This window comes from Cervus canadensis, chromosome 2 (genome assembly GCF_019320065.1).
Source record: "Cervus canadensis isolate Bull #8, Minnesota chromosome 2, ASM1932006v1, whole genome shotgun sequence".
Lineage (NCBI taxonomy): Eukaryota > Metazoa > Chordata > Mammalia > Artiodactyla > Cervidae > Cervus > Cervus canadensis.
The window spans coordinates 16,226,493-16,242,298 of record NC_057387.1 but is presented as its reverse complement, the minus strand read 5'-3'; the positions used below and the strand labels follow the sequence as shown (position 1 = coordinate 16,242,298).

At 50.3% G+C, this 15,806-nt stretch overlaps 1 protein-coding gene across 1 annotated transcript; it reads left to right on the top strand.

The window, feature by feature from the left end:
• Window positions 1-4,423: 4,423 nt before the first annotated feature.
• Window positions 4,424-7,202, top strand: S100A9 (S100 calcium binding protein A9). Its single transcript, XM_043456514.1, has 3 exons — window positions 4,424-4,559; window positions 4,851-5,073; window positions 6,819-7,202. The coding sequence occupies exons 2-3, from the start codon at window positions 4,924-4,926 to the stop codon at window positions 7,107-7,109; spliced, it is 441 nt and encodes a 146-aa protein (XP_043312449.1). The 5' UTR covers window positions 4,424-4,559; window positions 4,851-4,923; the 3' UTR covers window positions 7,110-7,202.
• Window positions 7,203-15,806: the final 8,604 nt, after the last annotated feature.

Genomic DNA, 15,806 nt, shown 5'->3' with positions numbered 1-15,806 from the left:
ACCTTAGAACCACAGCAGGTCAGACTATTAGTGTCTTAGCGGGAACCGGGGAGGTGGCAGCAAACTTCACTAGCAGTCACTGCATTCCTCATGCTGTATTCTTTCAAAACAAAAATGTTTTTCACTTGAGAAATGTTCTTGATAAAGCAATGAAAGCTATTCATTTTATTAGATCTCAACCATGATTGTCTCAAGGAAAAGCACTTGCATGATCGAAAGGTAAGGTGAGCTAGCCACTTTTTTCATAGAAACACCATTTTTACTTGAAAGAACAAATAACAGCTCAATTATGGATACTCATGCAGACATTTATCTTGAAAATGAACAGAGTTAAACTTTTACTTCAAGGAAAACCAACAGGCTGTGTTAGTGTAATAAAACTGGAACTTTCAAGCAAAAATTAAACTTTGAAAAATTTGGCTCTGCCACCCTGAGTTTGACAGTCTCTCAAAACGTAAAGATTTTCTTGATGAGATCAGTGGTGATATCAATAAGTGTGATTTTTACATATGTATATATATTAGGTAATGAAATGTGTCAGCATTTGGAAGATGTGGATAACCCAGTGAATCAATCTTTTCCAAATGACCAGTATATTGTTACAGAATCATAGGAGACCGATTTATATTTCGTGATAGACCAATGAATTCTAATGTAACAAAGAATTCATTAATATGGTCTGAGATTCTAGGATAACCCTTTCAAAACGTCTGCTTGTTGAGTTTTGGTGAATTATCAAAGAAGGATATTCACAAAAAATTTTATTGTAATTATTTATATGAGTGTAGGCTCAGTCTGGAGAAGGAGATGGCAACCCACTCCAGTATTCTTGCCTGGAGAATCCCAGGGATGGGAGCCTGGTGGGCTGCCGCCTATGGGGTCGCACAGAGTCGGACACGACTGACGTGACGTAGCAGCAGGCTCCGTCATATCTGACTCTTTGAGACCCTATGAACTATAGCCTGCCAGGCTCCTCTGTCCATGGGATTTTCCAGGCAAGAATACTGGAGTGGTTTGCCATTTCAACAACAACTTTTAAAGGCTATTAATATATTCTCCTCTTTCCAACTACTTATCTGTGTGAGGTTTGATTGTCTTCATATCTTCAAACAAAAAACAAATATCGTATATTAACACATACATGTGGAATCTAGAAAGACGGTACTGATGAACCTAAACGCAGGCAGCAATGCAGACGCAGAGGTAGAGAACAATGGACATGGGGTGGGGTGGGGTGGGGTGGGGAGGAAGGAGAGGGTGGTACAAATGGAGAGAGTAACATGGAAGCATATACACTACCATGTGTGAAATAGAGAGCCAATGGGAATTTGTTGTGTGACTCAGAGAACTCAAACCAGGGCTCTGTAACAACCTAGAGGCCTGGGATGGGGAGGGAGGTGGGAGCGAGCTTCCCGACAGAGGGGACATATGTATACCTATGGCTAATTCATGTTGACATACGGCAGAAACCAATACAATATTGTAAAGCAACTATCCTTCAACTAAAAGTAAATTTTAAATAAGAAAAGAAAAAGAAAACAACACATACAACAAACTGATTACAGACGTAGGAAAGTCCATTTGTCTTCATATAAGCCACACATTAAACAGGTGTGCAAAAATGTAACAAATGATATCATTGTTCTCACTAGCCTTTTTTTGAAAATATAATTATTTCTTACTTTAAAAATATGTTGATAGATAAGGGGTTTACTGATACTATTTTAAGTGAATTAATAAGTATTTTAAATTGTATAATATTGTATATAATAGCAGATGCAACCCATATAAACAAAAACTCTTTTAGACACTCAATAAACTGTGAAGCGTGAAAGGGCCTTGAAAACCGAAAGGTTAAGAATCAGGGCCCAAGGAACGCAGCAGGCTGTCCTGACACAGGTAGGCCACAAGAGGGCAGCACGAACTCTGATCATCCCAGGCTACCTTTTCACCCGCACCCGCGGTCTCTCCCTTATCTCCATATCTCCTTCACCCCTCCCCACTTCCTTATTTTCCTTCTCTGCATTTTCCCGAGCTGCACAATTTCTTAATTACAGGAAATGATCATCTTCTCAGCGTAGTTTCTATCAAAGCCATGTCAGTCACGTATTACTCTGCAAACGTTTATCAGATGCCTCTCAGATGACAGTTAATCACCCAGGGATGAGTAAAAGGAGTTAATAAGCTAGTGAGGGAGAGGGACCCCAAGGCCAGCCATTAGAATGCCAACGTGGTGATAATGTGACAGCCCTTTATTTCCTGTGTCAGAGGGATTCCCGCCAGGCAGAGGAGGTCAACAGGGACACACGGAGATATTCATCAGGAATTTCTGGAAGGATCTGGAACTTCAGGGACACGCTGAGAACAAAAACCAGGTTCCCCAAGAAACAGGAGAGGAGAAGGACCAGAAAAACGGGAGCCAGGGAACAGAAAATGGGGAAAGAAAATTTCCCAGAAATCACAGAGATTATGAGTGAAGACAGCAAGAGGGAGTCAGGGGAAAGGATTAAGACTTGGGAACCCTGCAGAAGGGGTAAGGATACCGACCCCTCTTGGTCGTGGCCTCAGGGGACCAAGCTCACTGATAGGTCTAGAGCTGCTGAGCGTCTGCCTGCTCCCTTGTTGGCGTGTGTGCTTTTAACACAGCTGAGGAAGCCATACCCACCGTCCAGAACCAGGAAAACTGTCCCAATTCATGCCCACGCAGGAGGCTCTGAATCCCACCACCCTTTCCTTCCAACCTCTGGCCTTGGTTGGCAGTGAGGAGGCTGGGTGGGATCTGGGCACTTATTGACCAGGCCAAAAATAGCCTGCCCAGGTCACGGCCTCTACAACTCAGCCTCGGCCTCACCCAGGCCTGGGTTAGCCTGGGACCATGAGGTCTGCCAACCAATGCCTTTTTTTTTTTTTTTTGGCTATACAGGCTGTTAGTTATGAGATCTTTGATCTTCATTGGGGCATGTAGTGTCTTTTAGCTGTGGCATGCAAACTCTTAGCTGTGGCATGTGGGATCTAGTTCCCTGACTAGGGATCAAACCCAGGCCCCCTGCCTTGGGAGCATGGAGTCTTAGCCACTGGACCACCAGGGAAGTCCCCTGCCACCGCCTTCTGTCATGAGGGAACTCACTGCCAAAGCAGGACCCCCAAGTGTGGACTCCCTTCTGTTTCGAAGCCCTGTCCTGCTGCTCACTCCACCAACCACTGACCCTACTCTCCTCCTCCCACCCAGTCACTTCCATCCTAACCCACACTGCATGATCCCAGCCAACATCTCTGCAGAAAGTCACAGGGCAACAAACAGACCTGTGTGCATTTCACACTCATTCATTTCCCCATTTATTTGTGCATTCCTGCAATTATTAATTCAACAACTGTTCATTCTACACCTACCGAGCAGGCTCTTGCTCCATCCTGGAACCACAGAGGTGATTCAGGCCACATCCCTGGTTTGGGGAACCTCAGCAGAATGGAGGAGAGAGACCTGAAAGACAGGAACTTCAGGCGTTGGCCTGCAACCATGCTTTGTTCAGCACATACCATGTTTCCTAGTTAACGTTTTTATTTTCCTTTAAAAGTAGTTGACGAATCTTATAAGCAAGAGTTTTCACAGAAAAAATCAGATTTCCTGAACCTTTGGGAGGTCCATTAACAAAAGATCCACTCTCTCACGTGGCTGCCTTCCCCTGAGGATGAGTAACAGCGGCCCCCTCAAGTGAAGAATGCTCTGGTTTGCCACAGTCCCCACCACGCTCTAGTCCCTGCAACCCTGAGGCCCCATGTCTGCTGCCACAAGTCACACTTCTGACGGCGCTCTGGGTTCTTCGGCCCACACGGCTTCGCCCCTTGGCTCCCGGTCTCTAGTTCCTGTAAGCTTGGGTCTCGGATCCTTGGTCCAGAGCGAAACGTTCCCTGATAGAGGCAGCAGAGGGCGCTGTGGACGCACACACAAGAGGCACCCTGGCGAACTTGCCCCGATAGCCTGAAACAGAGATTTCCTAACTGAGGAGGGAACCGCACAGGATGGCTGCAGGCTGTTGTCTGCACTTCCTCCATCAGGTTGAACAGTGGAGGCAGACCCCTCGCCCTCTTAAGAGCCAGAGTCAGACAGGCGCAGGAAGGCTCAGCTGCATGGGGAGCCAGAGTGGGTTGGCCACCTCAGGGGTCCTCAGCCCACCAGCAGCCCCTGGCTATCACAGATGGGAAGCACAACCTCGGTGGTTGTTGAGAGAGGGGTCCCAAAAGAGAGGCAGAGTGCTTCCCACCTCACTCATGGGGGACAGGGGTGTGGGGTGGAGGGGAAGTGGACTAAGCAACCAGCTTCCTCCCAAACCAGCTCCAGGCCAGGGCTGGGAATTTCACAAAAAGTCAAAAAGAGCTCTGTGAACACTTCCTGTCCTGGCCCAGCCCCCTTCCTGGCAGTGAAACATCCCAGCCTGGGGTTACCACATAGGCTCACCCATGAAGCAATCTTCACGCTAGAGGGCTGTCTGGATCAGTGGTGTATAAAAACTGGGCCCGCATCTTGCTCTCAAACCCTTCTGCGTGGCTCCTTGGCTTGGGTAAGTGAGCTACCAGCTCTCCCGGGGCCGGAGCCTGCTCACTGACTCTTCACCCCCCTTATCCATCTTCCTTTCAAACCTGGAAGCCCTCCTTGATTGACTGCTCACTTTAAATCTTCCTTCCCTTTTTCTTAGGTCATGCTCTGCTATCCTCAAAGGCTGTCTTCTGGGGCATTCCCTAGACATTCTATAAGCCATTCCTCTCATGTCTGGAACTGGGTCATCTCCCAGTTCAGTTGCAGTCCCCAATTTCTTTTCATTCTGTATTTTTCTCTTCATTCCTGTGTGCAGACAGTAGGAGAGTCAAGAAAGCTTGACAGTCTTCTAAGCACCCTGCTCCATTGCTCAAACAGAAGGCAGGAAGATGGCGGACCAAATGTCACAAATGGAATGCAGCATAGAAACCATCATCAACATCTTCCACCATTACTCTGTACGACTAGGGCACCCGGACACCCTGATGCAGAAAGAATTCAAACAGCTGGTGAAAAAAGAGCTGCCAAACTTTCTCAAGGTAAGGCTGGATTCCTGGCAGACCTGAGTCAGTCTGGGCTAAGGATGGAGAATGGGGATACAATCTGCAACCATCAAGGAAAATGTTCCTGACCCTCAACCCAGCCTCCAAAGGCAGTGGGCTCCGTGTTTGGAGCAGGATTTGGACCCTGTCACTAGAGGTGGTCCACAGTAGGTGGCACCAACAGACAGCTTGTGCAGCGTGCTAGGTTCTGTCCCAGGCAGGGCACATAGTGGCCAACAGGGACCCACTGTCTCGAGGGGAGAGGCACGTGGCAAACGTGTTGACCAATCAGGAACACAGATAGATCCACTGCCAATAGAGTGCTGTGGGCAATGTGGACTGGGCAGGAGAGAGGTAACTAGTTAAGTACATGAAGGGTCCCTCCAAGGGGACCTTTGAGCTGAAACCTGAGTGTTGGGAAGGGGCTATGGGAACCAAGTGACAACGACCCTTGGAAGGAAGCTAATGAGACTGCAAGCATCAGATGAACTTAGAAGACCCAAGAGGACTTTTCTAATCCATAGGCTATCTGGGAGGAAACAAATAAACAGCATTTGGGAAGGGACCCAGCCCAGCATGAGTGGACAAAGCACTCCGTAACATGTTAGTTTATTTCCCTGATCTGAAAATGATCTGGCAGCTCTAAGAAAAGGAAGATTCATTCCACTGGATCTTTTTGTTTTCTTTACAAATTTGGTGACTTGGGGGACACAGGTGCTGTGCTCAGAAGGGCGGGACGTGTAAGTCCCAGTCTCAGTTCCATTCCTGGAGCAGGATAGCCCAGAATAGGTGGCCAGCCCTGCCTGGGGCCCCTCCCCACCTTGGTAAGGTGGAGAAATACAGTGGACAGAGTCGGGGGACACTGATAGCTCCCCACAGGGGCAGAATTCAGCAAGCCAGACTCTGGGTCGGGGGGACAAGAGGCGATACAGCCAAGAGGTTGTGTGGGCAAGGTTGTCGTCTGTGTGACTCCTACTCCACCCCATCCACCACCCCCGACATGCAGAGCAGATAGGCCAGGAGGGAAAGCCAGGCTCCTGCCCGGGGTCTGCTCAGGAGTGAGAGCTCTGCCAGGACAATGGCAAGCATACAGAAGAGGAGATCATGGTGAAGCATTGCAAGAGGAGACAGCAAAATTGCCCAGCCAGTGGGGAGTAGAGCTGGAACCCAGGGGGGCCTGGATCCTCCCCTCATGCCCTTCCTTGCACACTTATCACACCATCTCATTTCCCTTAGATGCTTCCCCACCCTCAGGCTGAAATGAGGGTCACTAGCCTGGAGAGGGAGGGGAGAGAAGGGCTTGATGCTGACAGAAGCGGTGAGAACGGGACAAGTCCAGGCTCTGGGTCAGATCGTAACGCGGGTGTCCTCCCTTCCACTCCCAAGCCTTGGCAATCTGCACGAGCTAGTTACCCTCTGCAAGACCATTTTCTCAGGTGATCCTCAGGGAAGATTCCAAGTCTCTCTATTATTGCTGTAAGAACCCAGTGAGGAGACATCGCTGTACTTACTGCGTGACCTTGGGCGAGTCACTTGACCTCGGATCCTCTCCTGTATAAGGGAGTGAATCGTGGTGCCCGGGTTGTGTGCAGAAGGAATTAGACCGTGGCTAATAGATGCTGCAACTGAGGCCCAGAAGCCCAGTGTCCCTGTGCCTCTGCCATCGGGTCACTTGCAGTGCTCCTCCCCATCCCCAACCCTGGCCACACCCAGCCCTGACGCCCCATGTCTCCCACCTGCAGAAGCAGAAGAAGAATGACAAAGCCATCAACGAGATCATGGAGGACCTGGACACAAACCAGGACAAGCAGCTGAGCTTCGAGGAGTTCATTATGCTGGTGGCCAAGCTGACTGTAGCCTCCCATGAGGAGATGCACAAGACCGCACCCCCAGGAGATGGCCACAGGCACGGGCCAGGCTTCGGGCAGGGTGGCTCGGGCCCATGCCCCAGCCAGGGTGGCTCCGATCACAGCCACGACCACGGCCATGGCCACGGCCACGACCACGGCCATGGTCACGGCCACAGCCACTAATCAGGAGGCCAGCCACTGCCCACCTAGAGCCTCAGGGCTGCCTTCGCTGTGGGGCAGGGCGATGGGGGTGAAATAAAGTCTTCCTCCGAGTCAGTGCTCTGCGTGCTTCTTCCCCCTCCCCCCTCCCAACCTGACCTTCCCAGAAGTCTGGGCATCAGACAGTCCTGGGCCTTAATTGGGCCTCAACTTCTTCATTCAGTAATAACAAAAAAGAGAAGCAGAGAAACTATGAGTCTCTTCTGGGTCCCCTGGGCTGATCTCCTGGACCATCTCCTCCCCTGTGACCCCAGACCCCACTGCTCAGGTGCCCCTTACCTCACCCCAGCTCAGGATCTCCCAGTCCAGATGGTCAAGTTGGCCATTGTCACCACAGAAGGAAACAGGTGTCATACCTTCCTCTCAACCTTCCAACCACGTCCCAACCCAGCCCTACCCCCTCTTTACCCAATGCTGTGCACACAGCCCTCTCTCTCCTACTAGAATCTTGAGTGTGTGAGTGTTGTGTGCTGTCATGTCTGACGGTTCGTGACCCCATGGACTGTAGCCTGCCAGGCTCCTCTGTCCATGAGATTTTTCCAGGCAAGAACACTAGAGCCAGTTGCCATTTCCTTTTCCAGGGGATCTTCCCGACCCAGGGGTCGAACCCACATCTTCTGCATTGGCTCTTTACCCCTGAGCCACCTGGGAACCAGAACTTTAGGCCTCTGAAAGTCCTCCAGATGTGCACGCAGACAGAGCGTGTCTGAGGAGGAATGCTGGAGTCAAGGACAGATGGGATGTTACCCACAGATGGAGTTCTGAATCCATGGGGGCACTGGGCGTCTCTAGCAGACCCAGAGTCCTTCCCATTGACACAAGGGAAGGTGTGCACACAGGTGGGGAGCAGAGCCCTGGCCCCAGGAGGATGGAAGCTTGAGAAGGGCCCAGCCTGTCCGCTAGAAGAAACCAGAGCCATCCCTGGGTCTGCAGCCATGAGGCCCAACCAGCCCCATGAAGAGGGACGCTGGGTCCGGGGAGACTCTCGGGCCTGCAGGTTCTGATCCTAAGACTCCAGGACAAGCTGAGCTCCTAGAAGCTCCTAGAAGGGGCGGGAGTTCCTCCGGGCCTTGTCAGTAGCTAAGAGCTCAGGGCAGCAGAGGCCCTGGCTGCCCTGTGAACCTGCAGCCTGGCCTGGCTCCCAGGTTCCCTGCCTCAGCAGCCTCCAGACCCAGGCGCTCACCTCAGAAACACCCAAGTGACCCCCCTGCCCTCGCTGCTTGGCCTGAGCGCAACTTCTCCCGGGTCATCACTGGCCTGGGGTGAGCCTTCCAAACACCAGAGCCCGAATCAGGGTCATCCTGCCCTGTGTTTTCAGCAGAGAGAGAACTCTGACAGGATTAGGATGGGGCACAGGGCAGGAAAAGATGAACAGCATCCATCCCCTGGGTTACAAGTAAAGAAAGCGAGGCACAGCGTGGAGAAGGGTCAGACAGTGGTGGTTGGTGAAGATGGCAGAGAGCCTTGAATCCATCTTCTCTGCAGCCTGGATCTTGCAGCTCCTTCCCCAATGCTGAGCACGAAGCCAGGAACCACGCTTAGATTCCAGCTCCCTGCAGCCTGCCTGCCATGGACCTTGCACATCTTATTTTAAGAGCCTTTGCTATGGTGACAGGGATGTCAGGGTTCCTGCTTGAGAGTATGGGGGTGTTTCCAGGAAGCACTCCATGCTGTGAGCTTGGAGAGCAGAGTTCAGAAGGTCCCAGTCCCTTCCCTGCCCAGGACACCCTATAAGTGGGGAGACATCTCCTGACAACCGTTCTAAGCCACCCTCAAGTCCCTGCTGTGCTGCTTGGTGCAGGAGAAAGAGAGCTGACCTGGCAATTGGGAGGTTTTTTCAGTCCTTAAGTCATGTCCGACTCTTTGCAACCCCATGGACTACAGCATGCCAGGCTTCTCTGTTCTTCACCATCTCCTGGAGTTTGTTCAAATTCATGCCCATTGAGTCGGTGATGCCATCCAACCATCTCATCCTCTGTGACCCCACTTTCCTCCTGCCCTCAATCTTTCCCAGTGTCAGGGACTTTTCCAATGAGTCAGGTCTTCACATCAGGTGGCCGAAATATTGGAGCTTGAGCTCCAGCATCAATCCTTCCAATGAATATTCAGGGTTGATTTATTTTAAGATTGACTGGTTTGATCTCCTTGCTATCCAGGTGGCTCTCAAGAGTCTTCTCCAGCACCACAATTCGAAAGCTCAACTCTTCAGTACTCAGTCTTCTTTATGATCCAACTCTCACACCCGTACATGACCACTGGAAAAACCACAGCCTGGGTTCTGGCCCGGACTAGATGCCTCGGATAGAGTAGGCTCCCCCCATCCCCTCCATCCACCGTTACCTATTGCAACGTGCCAGAAATATGTCTTTGACTTTGCTTCCCCACTGCACTGGGAACTCCACGAGGGCAAGTCATGGCATCTGTCTTATTTTCTAGTTTATTCCCAGCACCTGGAGTAGTGACTGATACACAGTAGGCTCTCAACCAATAGTGACTGTACAGATGTCCTAAAATACTCTACATGCTCCATGATCCCTTCTTGGGGGGTAATGTGAAGAAAGGAGGGAGAGGGAGTAGGATTAAAACCAGCAAAATGTCCCCAAAGCCTCAGTCACCAGGAGAAAATATCAGAGGTTCTGTATATCATCATGGCATCTCCAACTGGAAGATAAGGGCAGTGAGGGGATGGGATTCTGGAGCCCCTCCCCAGCTTTATTCGGTCTTACCAGTTCTGCCTTCAACTATTGCACACTAGAAGCTTCCATCTGAATAAAGGAGTTTGTCCTGAAAAAAGTTTGAACATTGTTGGTTTAACCCAACCTGTCCCACCCTCACAGTTGAGTGTTTCTCTCCCTGCCAAGCAGTTGGCCCCACCCTGCCCGGACTCCTCCAGAAAAGGGAGCGTCCTCCTTTGGTGCCGACACTTAGAAAGCCTTCCATTAGATCAGCCAAAATCTGTCTCCTCGTGCCTGCTGAGCATTAACCCTGGTTTCCTCCCACACCACTGGGGGCACAGAATAAATCTAACTCCTTCCATGCACACAGCTACCCAATCAGTTCTTCAAAACATTTCCCTAAATCACATCCCACTTTCCCCAGGCTCTGCACAATTGCACCAGGAATACTCTCCTCACCTTGAGGTCTCTAGGGAGTCCCTTAATGGCCATGAGGGCCTAAAGCCTGTGTCACCGCCCCCTCCCCTTTCCTGACCACCCACCTTCCTCAAGCACATGGGGGCTTGTTCCTCCAGGCCCATAGGACTCTCCGATATGTCTACCTCCGCACTTGCACTAGGGAACTGGAATCCCTTATCTAGAGGCAGGGGCAATGGCTGATTGCCCCCAGGTGCCAGCGTGGAATAAACTCTCAGGAGCATTTTGAATGAGCAAGGGAAGATATGATGGTCCTAGGGCCCCGTGGGGGCTGGAGGGTGAAGTTGGAGCTGTCTTGGGGAGAGGGTGAGGTAGGGACCGCTTTGGACATAAGGGGTGTGCCGATGGTCTGGCAACCTGAAGGCCGGAGATTGTGGAGCAGCTGGGCTCAGAAAAATAGGGGACAGAGCTTCTTAGTTACCAAGGGTTCCACTTTTTGCCTTATCTCTTTGTTAGCTCGGTCTGAGAGGAGCAGGCTGCTCCAGATCCCAGGGGGGAAGGTGTTATAGCAAACCGCTCTCACAGAGCCCTGAGGGATTTTGTTAAAAGAGCTGACCTGATGGAAGGGTGACTTAGCCCTTCCAACTGATTAGCTTCTCCTATTCCAAAAAAGTGGTTCTATGGAGTAGAAGGGAGTCATCTTCTTCCCTCAGACAAAGAATGAGAGCATCAGGGTCAAGGTTAAGATTCCCACTCCAGGTGAGAAATGCTGACTACCTCTATGATTAATGAGTCCTTTCAAGAAACAAAAGCTTTGGGATTTCCCCAGCATTATGCTGATTGAAGAACAGAAAGCCTGTTGTCAGATGCCTGTCCCCTGATTCCTGTAAGAGGGAGTTGCCCTCCTTGGCAGTGGAGCCTGAACGTCTACATACCTTTCTGGGAGGGGTGAGGAAGTACAGGGGCACCACCAGCTGCAGGACACTGCCCAGAGGCTTAACGATGCTCAGAATATGCTCTGGGACCTGGGCGGTGCCCAGAGGCTTAATGATGCTCAGAATATGCTCTGGGACCTGAGCGGTGCGAAATGCTTCCAGAACTGGGCATGGAGATTAATTCGTTTGTCATTCACTTGTCTTCTTATTCACTCGAGAGACAATAATAACAGACTTATTGTATGTCAGGCTCTGTATAAGGCTCTAAGGGGCCCCCGCAATAAATAACGCTTCACTCTGTCATTTAAGGAACTCCCAGGACTGCAGGGCAGAAAAGACAGCCTCTTAAATGAGTCTGATATAGAAAATCAAAGGCCAGAGAGGGGTAAGGTTCTGTGGGGCTTTGATGGGAGGGCTGTCATTTGCCTGATGGTCTCCTTGAGGGGTGAGTTAAGGCTGGTGGCTGCAGGCAACCTCAGATAAATGTGCAAGTGCTTCAGAAAAAGAGCCCATGTGCAAAGGCCTGGATGTAGAAGAGAAGGAGATGGGAGATAGAGAGGAGAGAGGAGGGGATACTAGGCCAGGGAGCTACACTTTCCAGAAAACAGAGGACAGAAGCAGCAGTGGAGATTTGGAGAGGGAAATGATATACTCATACTTTGGAAAAGTCTGCTGTGTGGGGGATGACTTGGGGCAGAAATGAGACAGGTTAGGAGGCAGCACAATGGTCCACGTGAGGCTAGGAAAGCCCGAGGTGGTGCTTCTCAGAGAAATGATGCTTTCAGCCAGGGTCTCAAACTACCCAGACCCTATGTCAACGGACAGGTGTGTCCGTCCCACCACCTCTACAGGAAAAAGAAGAGAATTGCGTGATGTTTCCCAAGACCTTGCTGGGAAGAAAGGCCTCAGCTTTCACCAGTGGGCTGAGGCAATCTTACACAAGCCTGACACAAGCCCTGCCATGAAGTAAACTCCAGAATCCAACCTCAGTGCCCTGTCTCCTCCCACAGTTGCTGAAAACCTGTGTTTTAGAAAGCCCTGTGTCATGGATTTTGACACTTCAATTACCAAAGTGACAGTAGGAACTGAAATAATTGGTTGCTCAAGTCCTACTTCTGCTTGGGACTTGGGCTGAAACAATTCGTCTATGGAAAGACTCTGGTCAGTCCCCTGGCTGAACTAGACCCCTAGCTCTGTCCTCAGAGGTCCCTGCCTGCACACATTAAACAGGGAAAGTGGTCACCGGGGTAGGGGGAGAGACGGGCCTCCAGTGTGCATTCCCAGGGTTTCCCTTTTCTCTGTGAGTTCCCACACTTTTGCCCATGAACCCAGAATTGTCTCAAGTGCGGTGAGATTGTATAGTGAGGAGGGGGACTATTGCCAGTGTTGCAGGAAACGGGGACTTCTTCCAGGGCCCTAAAGGGAGCTGTTGTCTAACACTCAGAAGTGAACTGTCCGAGGAGTCACACATCCCGACAAAGCAAGAGACTTTACTGGGAAGGGACACCTGGGTGGAGAAAGGGACCCAGGAGAACTACTCTGCCATATGGCTCAAAGTCTCGGGTTTTATGGTGGTGGGGTTAGTTTCCTGGTTGTCTCTGGCCAGTCTCTCTGACTCAGGGTCCATCCTGGTGGTGCACACATTGTTCACTCAAAATGTATTCCAGTGAGGAGGATTCTGGGAGGTCGGTAGGATGCTCGTCTCCTTTTGACCTTTCCTAAATTCTTCTGATTTGAAGTGGCTTGTTGATTTCATGTTCCTTACCAGGACCTCCTGTCATAAAATAACTCACAGGAATGGTTACCACGGTGCCTGGCCAGGGTGGGCAGTTTCAGACCCTGTGTTTCCCCTAACACCAAGACTGAGGCAGGCGAGGGGTGAAGAGGAGAGTGGTGGGTGTTCGCACCAGGGTAGCAGGATTCCAGCATGGGGCACAGGGCAGCCCACTTCCATCCATCCCCCTCCTCTCTTCCTTCTCCTCTTAGCCTGCCTCCTCTCTTTCTCTTTCCTTCCTACAATTTCCTTTCTGAGTCTCTTTCTGAATCTCCTTCACTTGGTGCATTCCGCCTCTTGATCTCAGGCCTCAGGTGCAGCCTCAAGTAAGTAGGGTATTGTCTGGGAGGGGAATGCCTTTGAGGTATAATCAGGGCCATATTTCACCAGGGATGACACCTCCTAAGCAAAAGATGCTCAGCTTCTGAGATGCCCACTAGCAATGGAAGGAGATTACAATGGGAAACAGTTATAGATAGGGCTGAGGGTATTGAGCCTGGAAAAGAGAAGCTGTAGGGATTGTGACAACTGCCTTCAAATATTGCCGAGGTCTGGAGAAAGGGTTTCTCTCCACAACGAGGAGTCTAAAGCCCTCTCTGATGGGGTATACTTGCTGCCAGGTCTCCGCACCCTCCCCACCACCACCACAAGCATCTCACTTTCGTTTTATAAAAGCTGTTGTTCCCTTCAGTTAGCAAACAGTAACTTGGTTCTACTAAGCCAATATGCATCACTGAATAACGGAAGGGGCAGGACACTGTCACAAGTTGACAAGACACAGCAGGTCCCAGCTCGGCTGGGGTTTCTGTTCAGGGAAACTCAGGCAAGAAACAAGCCAAAGAAGAAAGAGTAGATCATTGCAGGTGCGGATGAGCGCCACAGTAAGAGGAAGACAAGCTAGAACAACTACTAACTGGGCTGGGGGACCAGACAGGCTTCCCAGGGAGGTGACAATGAGAATGAGACCTGGATGATAAGAAGCACCGGAGAAAGAAAGTCTGCAGGGTCTTCGTCAGGTAGTGACACAATGTGATTTATGTTTGGGCGTCACACTGGCTACTGCAGGGACAAGGGACTGGGGACCCAGATTGGGAGCACAGGAATCAGGTCGGAGGCTGTTATAGGGATTTACTGAGCCTGATGTTTGTGTCAAACACTTTGCAGGCCCCCTGCCTTCAAGGAGCCTTCAACCTAACAGGAACAACAGACACCCAAATAGCTATTTCCCATATTAAGTTGTGGCCGTAAAACAAAAGTGATGAGAAGCATAATATGCCTGGCAGCACAAAGGAGGTGCTTTTCATTAGTGTTCTTGGGTGGAGCAGGTGTGAGGAGGAGGGAGGATTAAGGAAAGATTCCTCAGATTAATGCTGAAAGGGCAAGAATTGAACTTCTGCTTACCTGGGGCCGGGTTAAGTAACAGGAGAAATCAGAGAAGCAGAGGAAGTCAGGTCTTGCCCACCAGACTTTCACAATCTGGTTTGCTTCCTTTTAACATATGGGCCAAGTTAAATGACAAGTCCTAGCCAGGCTAGCCCCAGGGGCTCTTGGTGGCCATCTCCCTGAATCCAGATTCTTCTCCTGACTTCCAAAGTCCCAGTGTGCAAAAACTTAGCTCACGGTGTGCGGCAGTGTGCTGGCCCAAGATTTCCTCCTGAAGGGCAGGGGTGCACTCGGAACACCCGGAAGAGTGCCCTTTGTGTCCCTTGTCACATAATCTGGGCTCAGTCACTGTCGTGTCCGACTCTCTGTGACCCCACGGACTGTAGCCCACCAGGCTCCTCTGTCCATGGGATTTCCCAGGCGAGAATACTGCAGTGGGTTGCCATTTCCTTCTCCAGGGGATCTTCCCAACCCAGGAACTGAACCCACACGTCTCCTGCATTGGCAAGTGGCCTTCCCATATAAATTAGCATTTCCTGTCAGTGTTAACACCTCCTGAGTGCTTACTCGGCATCAGATGCTGCGCTAAGTGCTTTGCATGTTTTGCTAGGTTATCTAATCCTCACTTCAACTCTGGGAAAGATGCTGCTGTTATTTCCATTTTATTGATGGGGAAACTGAGGCTTAGAGATTTTAAGTGACTAGTTCAAGGTCTCACAATTAGTAAAAGGTAAAACTAGGATCTGAATCTGGAAATATAACTTTAATCCTCATCCTTAGGTCACTACCATTTCTTTGCCCAAGAATACCCTGATTCCCATCTTTCTAGATCCTACTTTAAGTTCTCCATCCCATCCAAGTATCTCAGTTAAAATTGAATTATACCTGAGTGTTCACCTAGTCTAAACTCTTCAAATGAATTTCCAAAATTCCTTTGAATTCTTCAAAAATGAAGAAGACAGAGATCCAGAGAGGCAAAGTGATTTTCCCAAGGTCACTCAGGAAATGAGGGCTTTCCCTGAGTGGTCCTCCTTTCTCATTCTTCAGCGATGGAAGCTTTCATTCCAAGACCACCTTCTCTGGGTCCTGAAGTCCTTCATCTTCTGCCAGTCCCACTCCATCCCCATCTTCATCCTCTGCCCCAGCCTCATCCCCAGGAGAGGTCTCCATAGGTTCCTACTTTCCACAATCTCCTCCAGCCTCAACCTTGCCTCATGTCCACATCACAGACATAGTGGTTTCCTCTGTTGGACACTCCAGCAAACTTCCAACCCTGGGGCCTCTGGGGCCAGGACTTATCACTTCCTGGCCTCAGTACTGAATCCCAGCTTTCTACACAACATCTCTGCCCGGTTTTGCACCAAAATACAAACCCACCTCTGCCCCAATATGAAGTTTCTCTTCTCACTTTTCCTCATATCTGTCATACCTGTGCTCCAGCAAGTTACCTAATCGTTTAAAATGGTGTCAGAAACTC

Bases quoted from the DNA above. Each gene is read 5' to 3' on its own strand.
- S100A9 (XM_043456514.1), top strand. From the start codon at position 4,924: ATGGCGGACCAAATGTCACAAATGGAATGCAGCATAGAAACCATCATC. The intron at 5,074-6,818 runs GTAAGGCTGGAT...TCCCACCTGCAG, and splicing joins AGCTGCCAAACTTTCTCAAG to AAGCAGAAGAAGAATGACAA.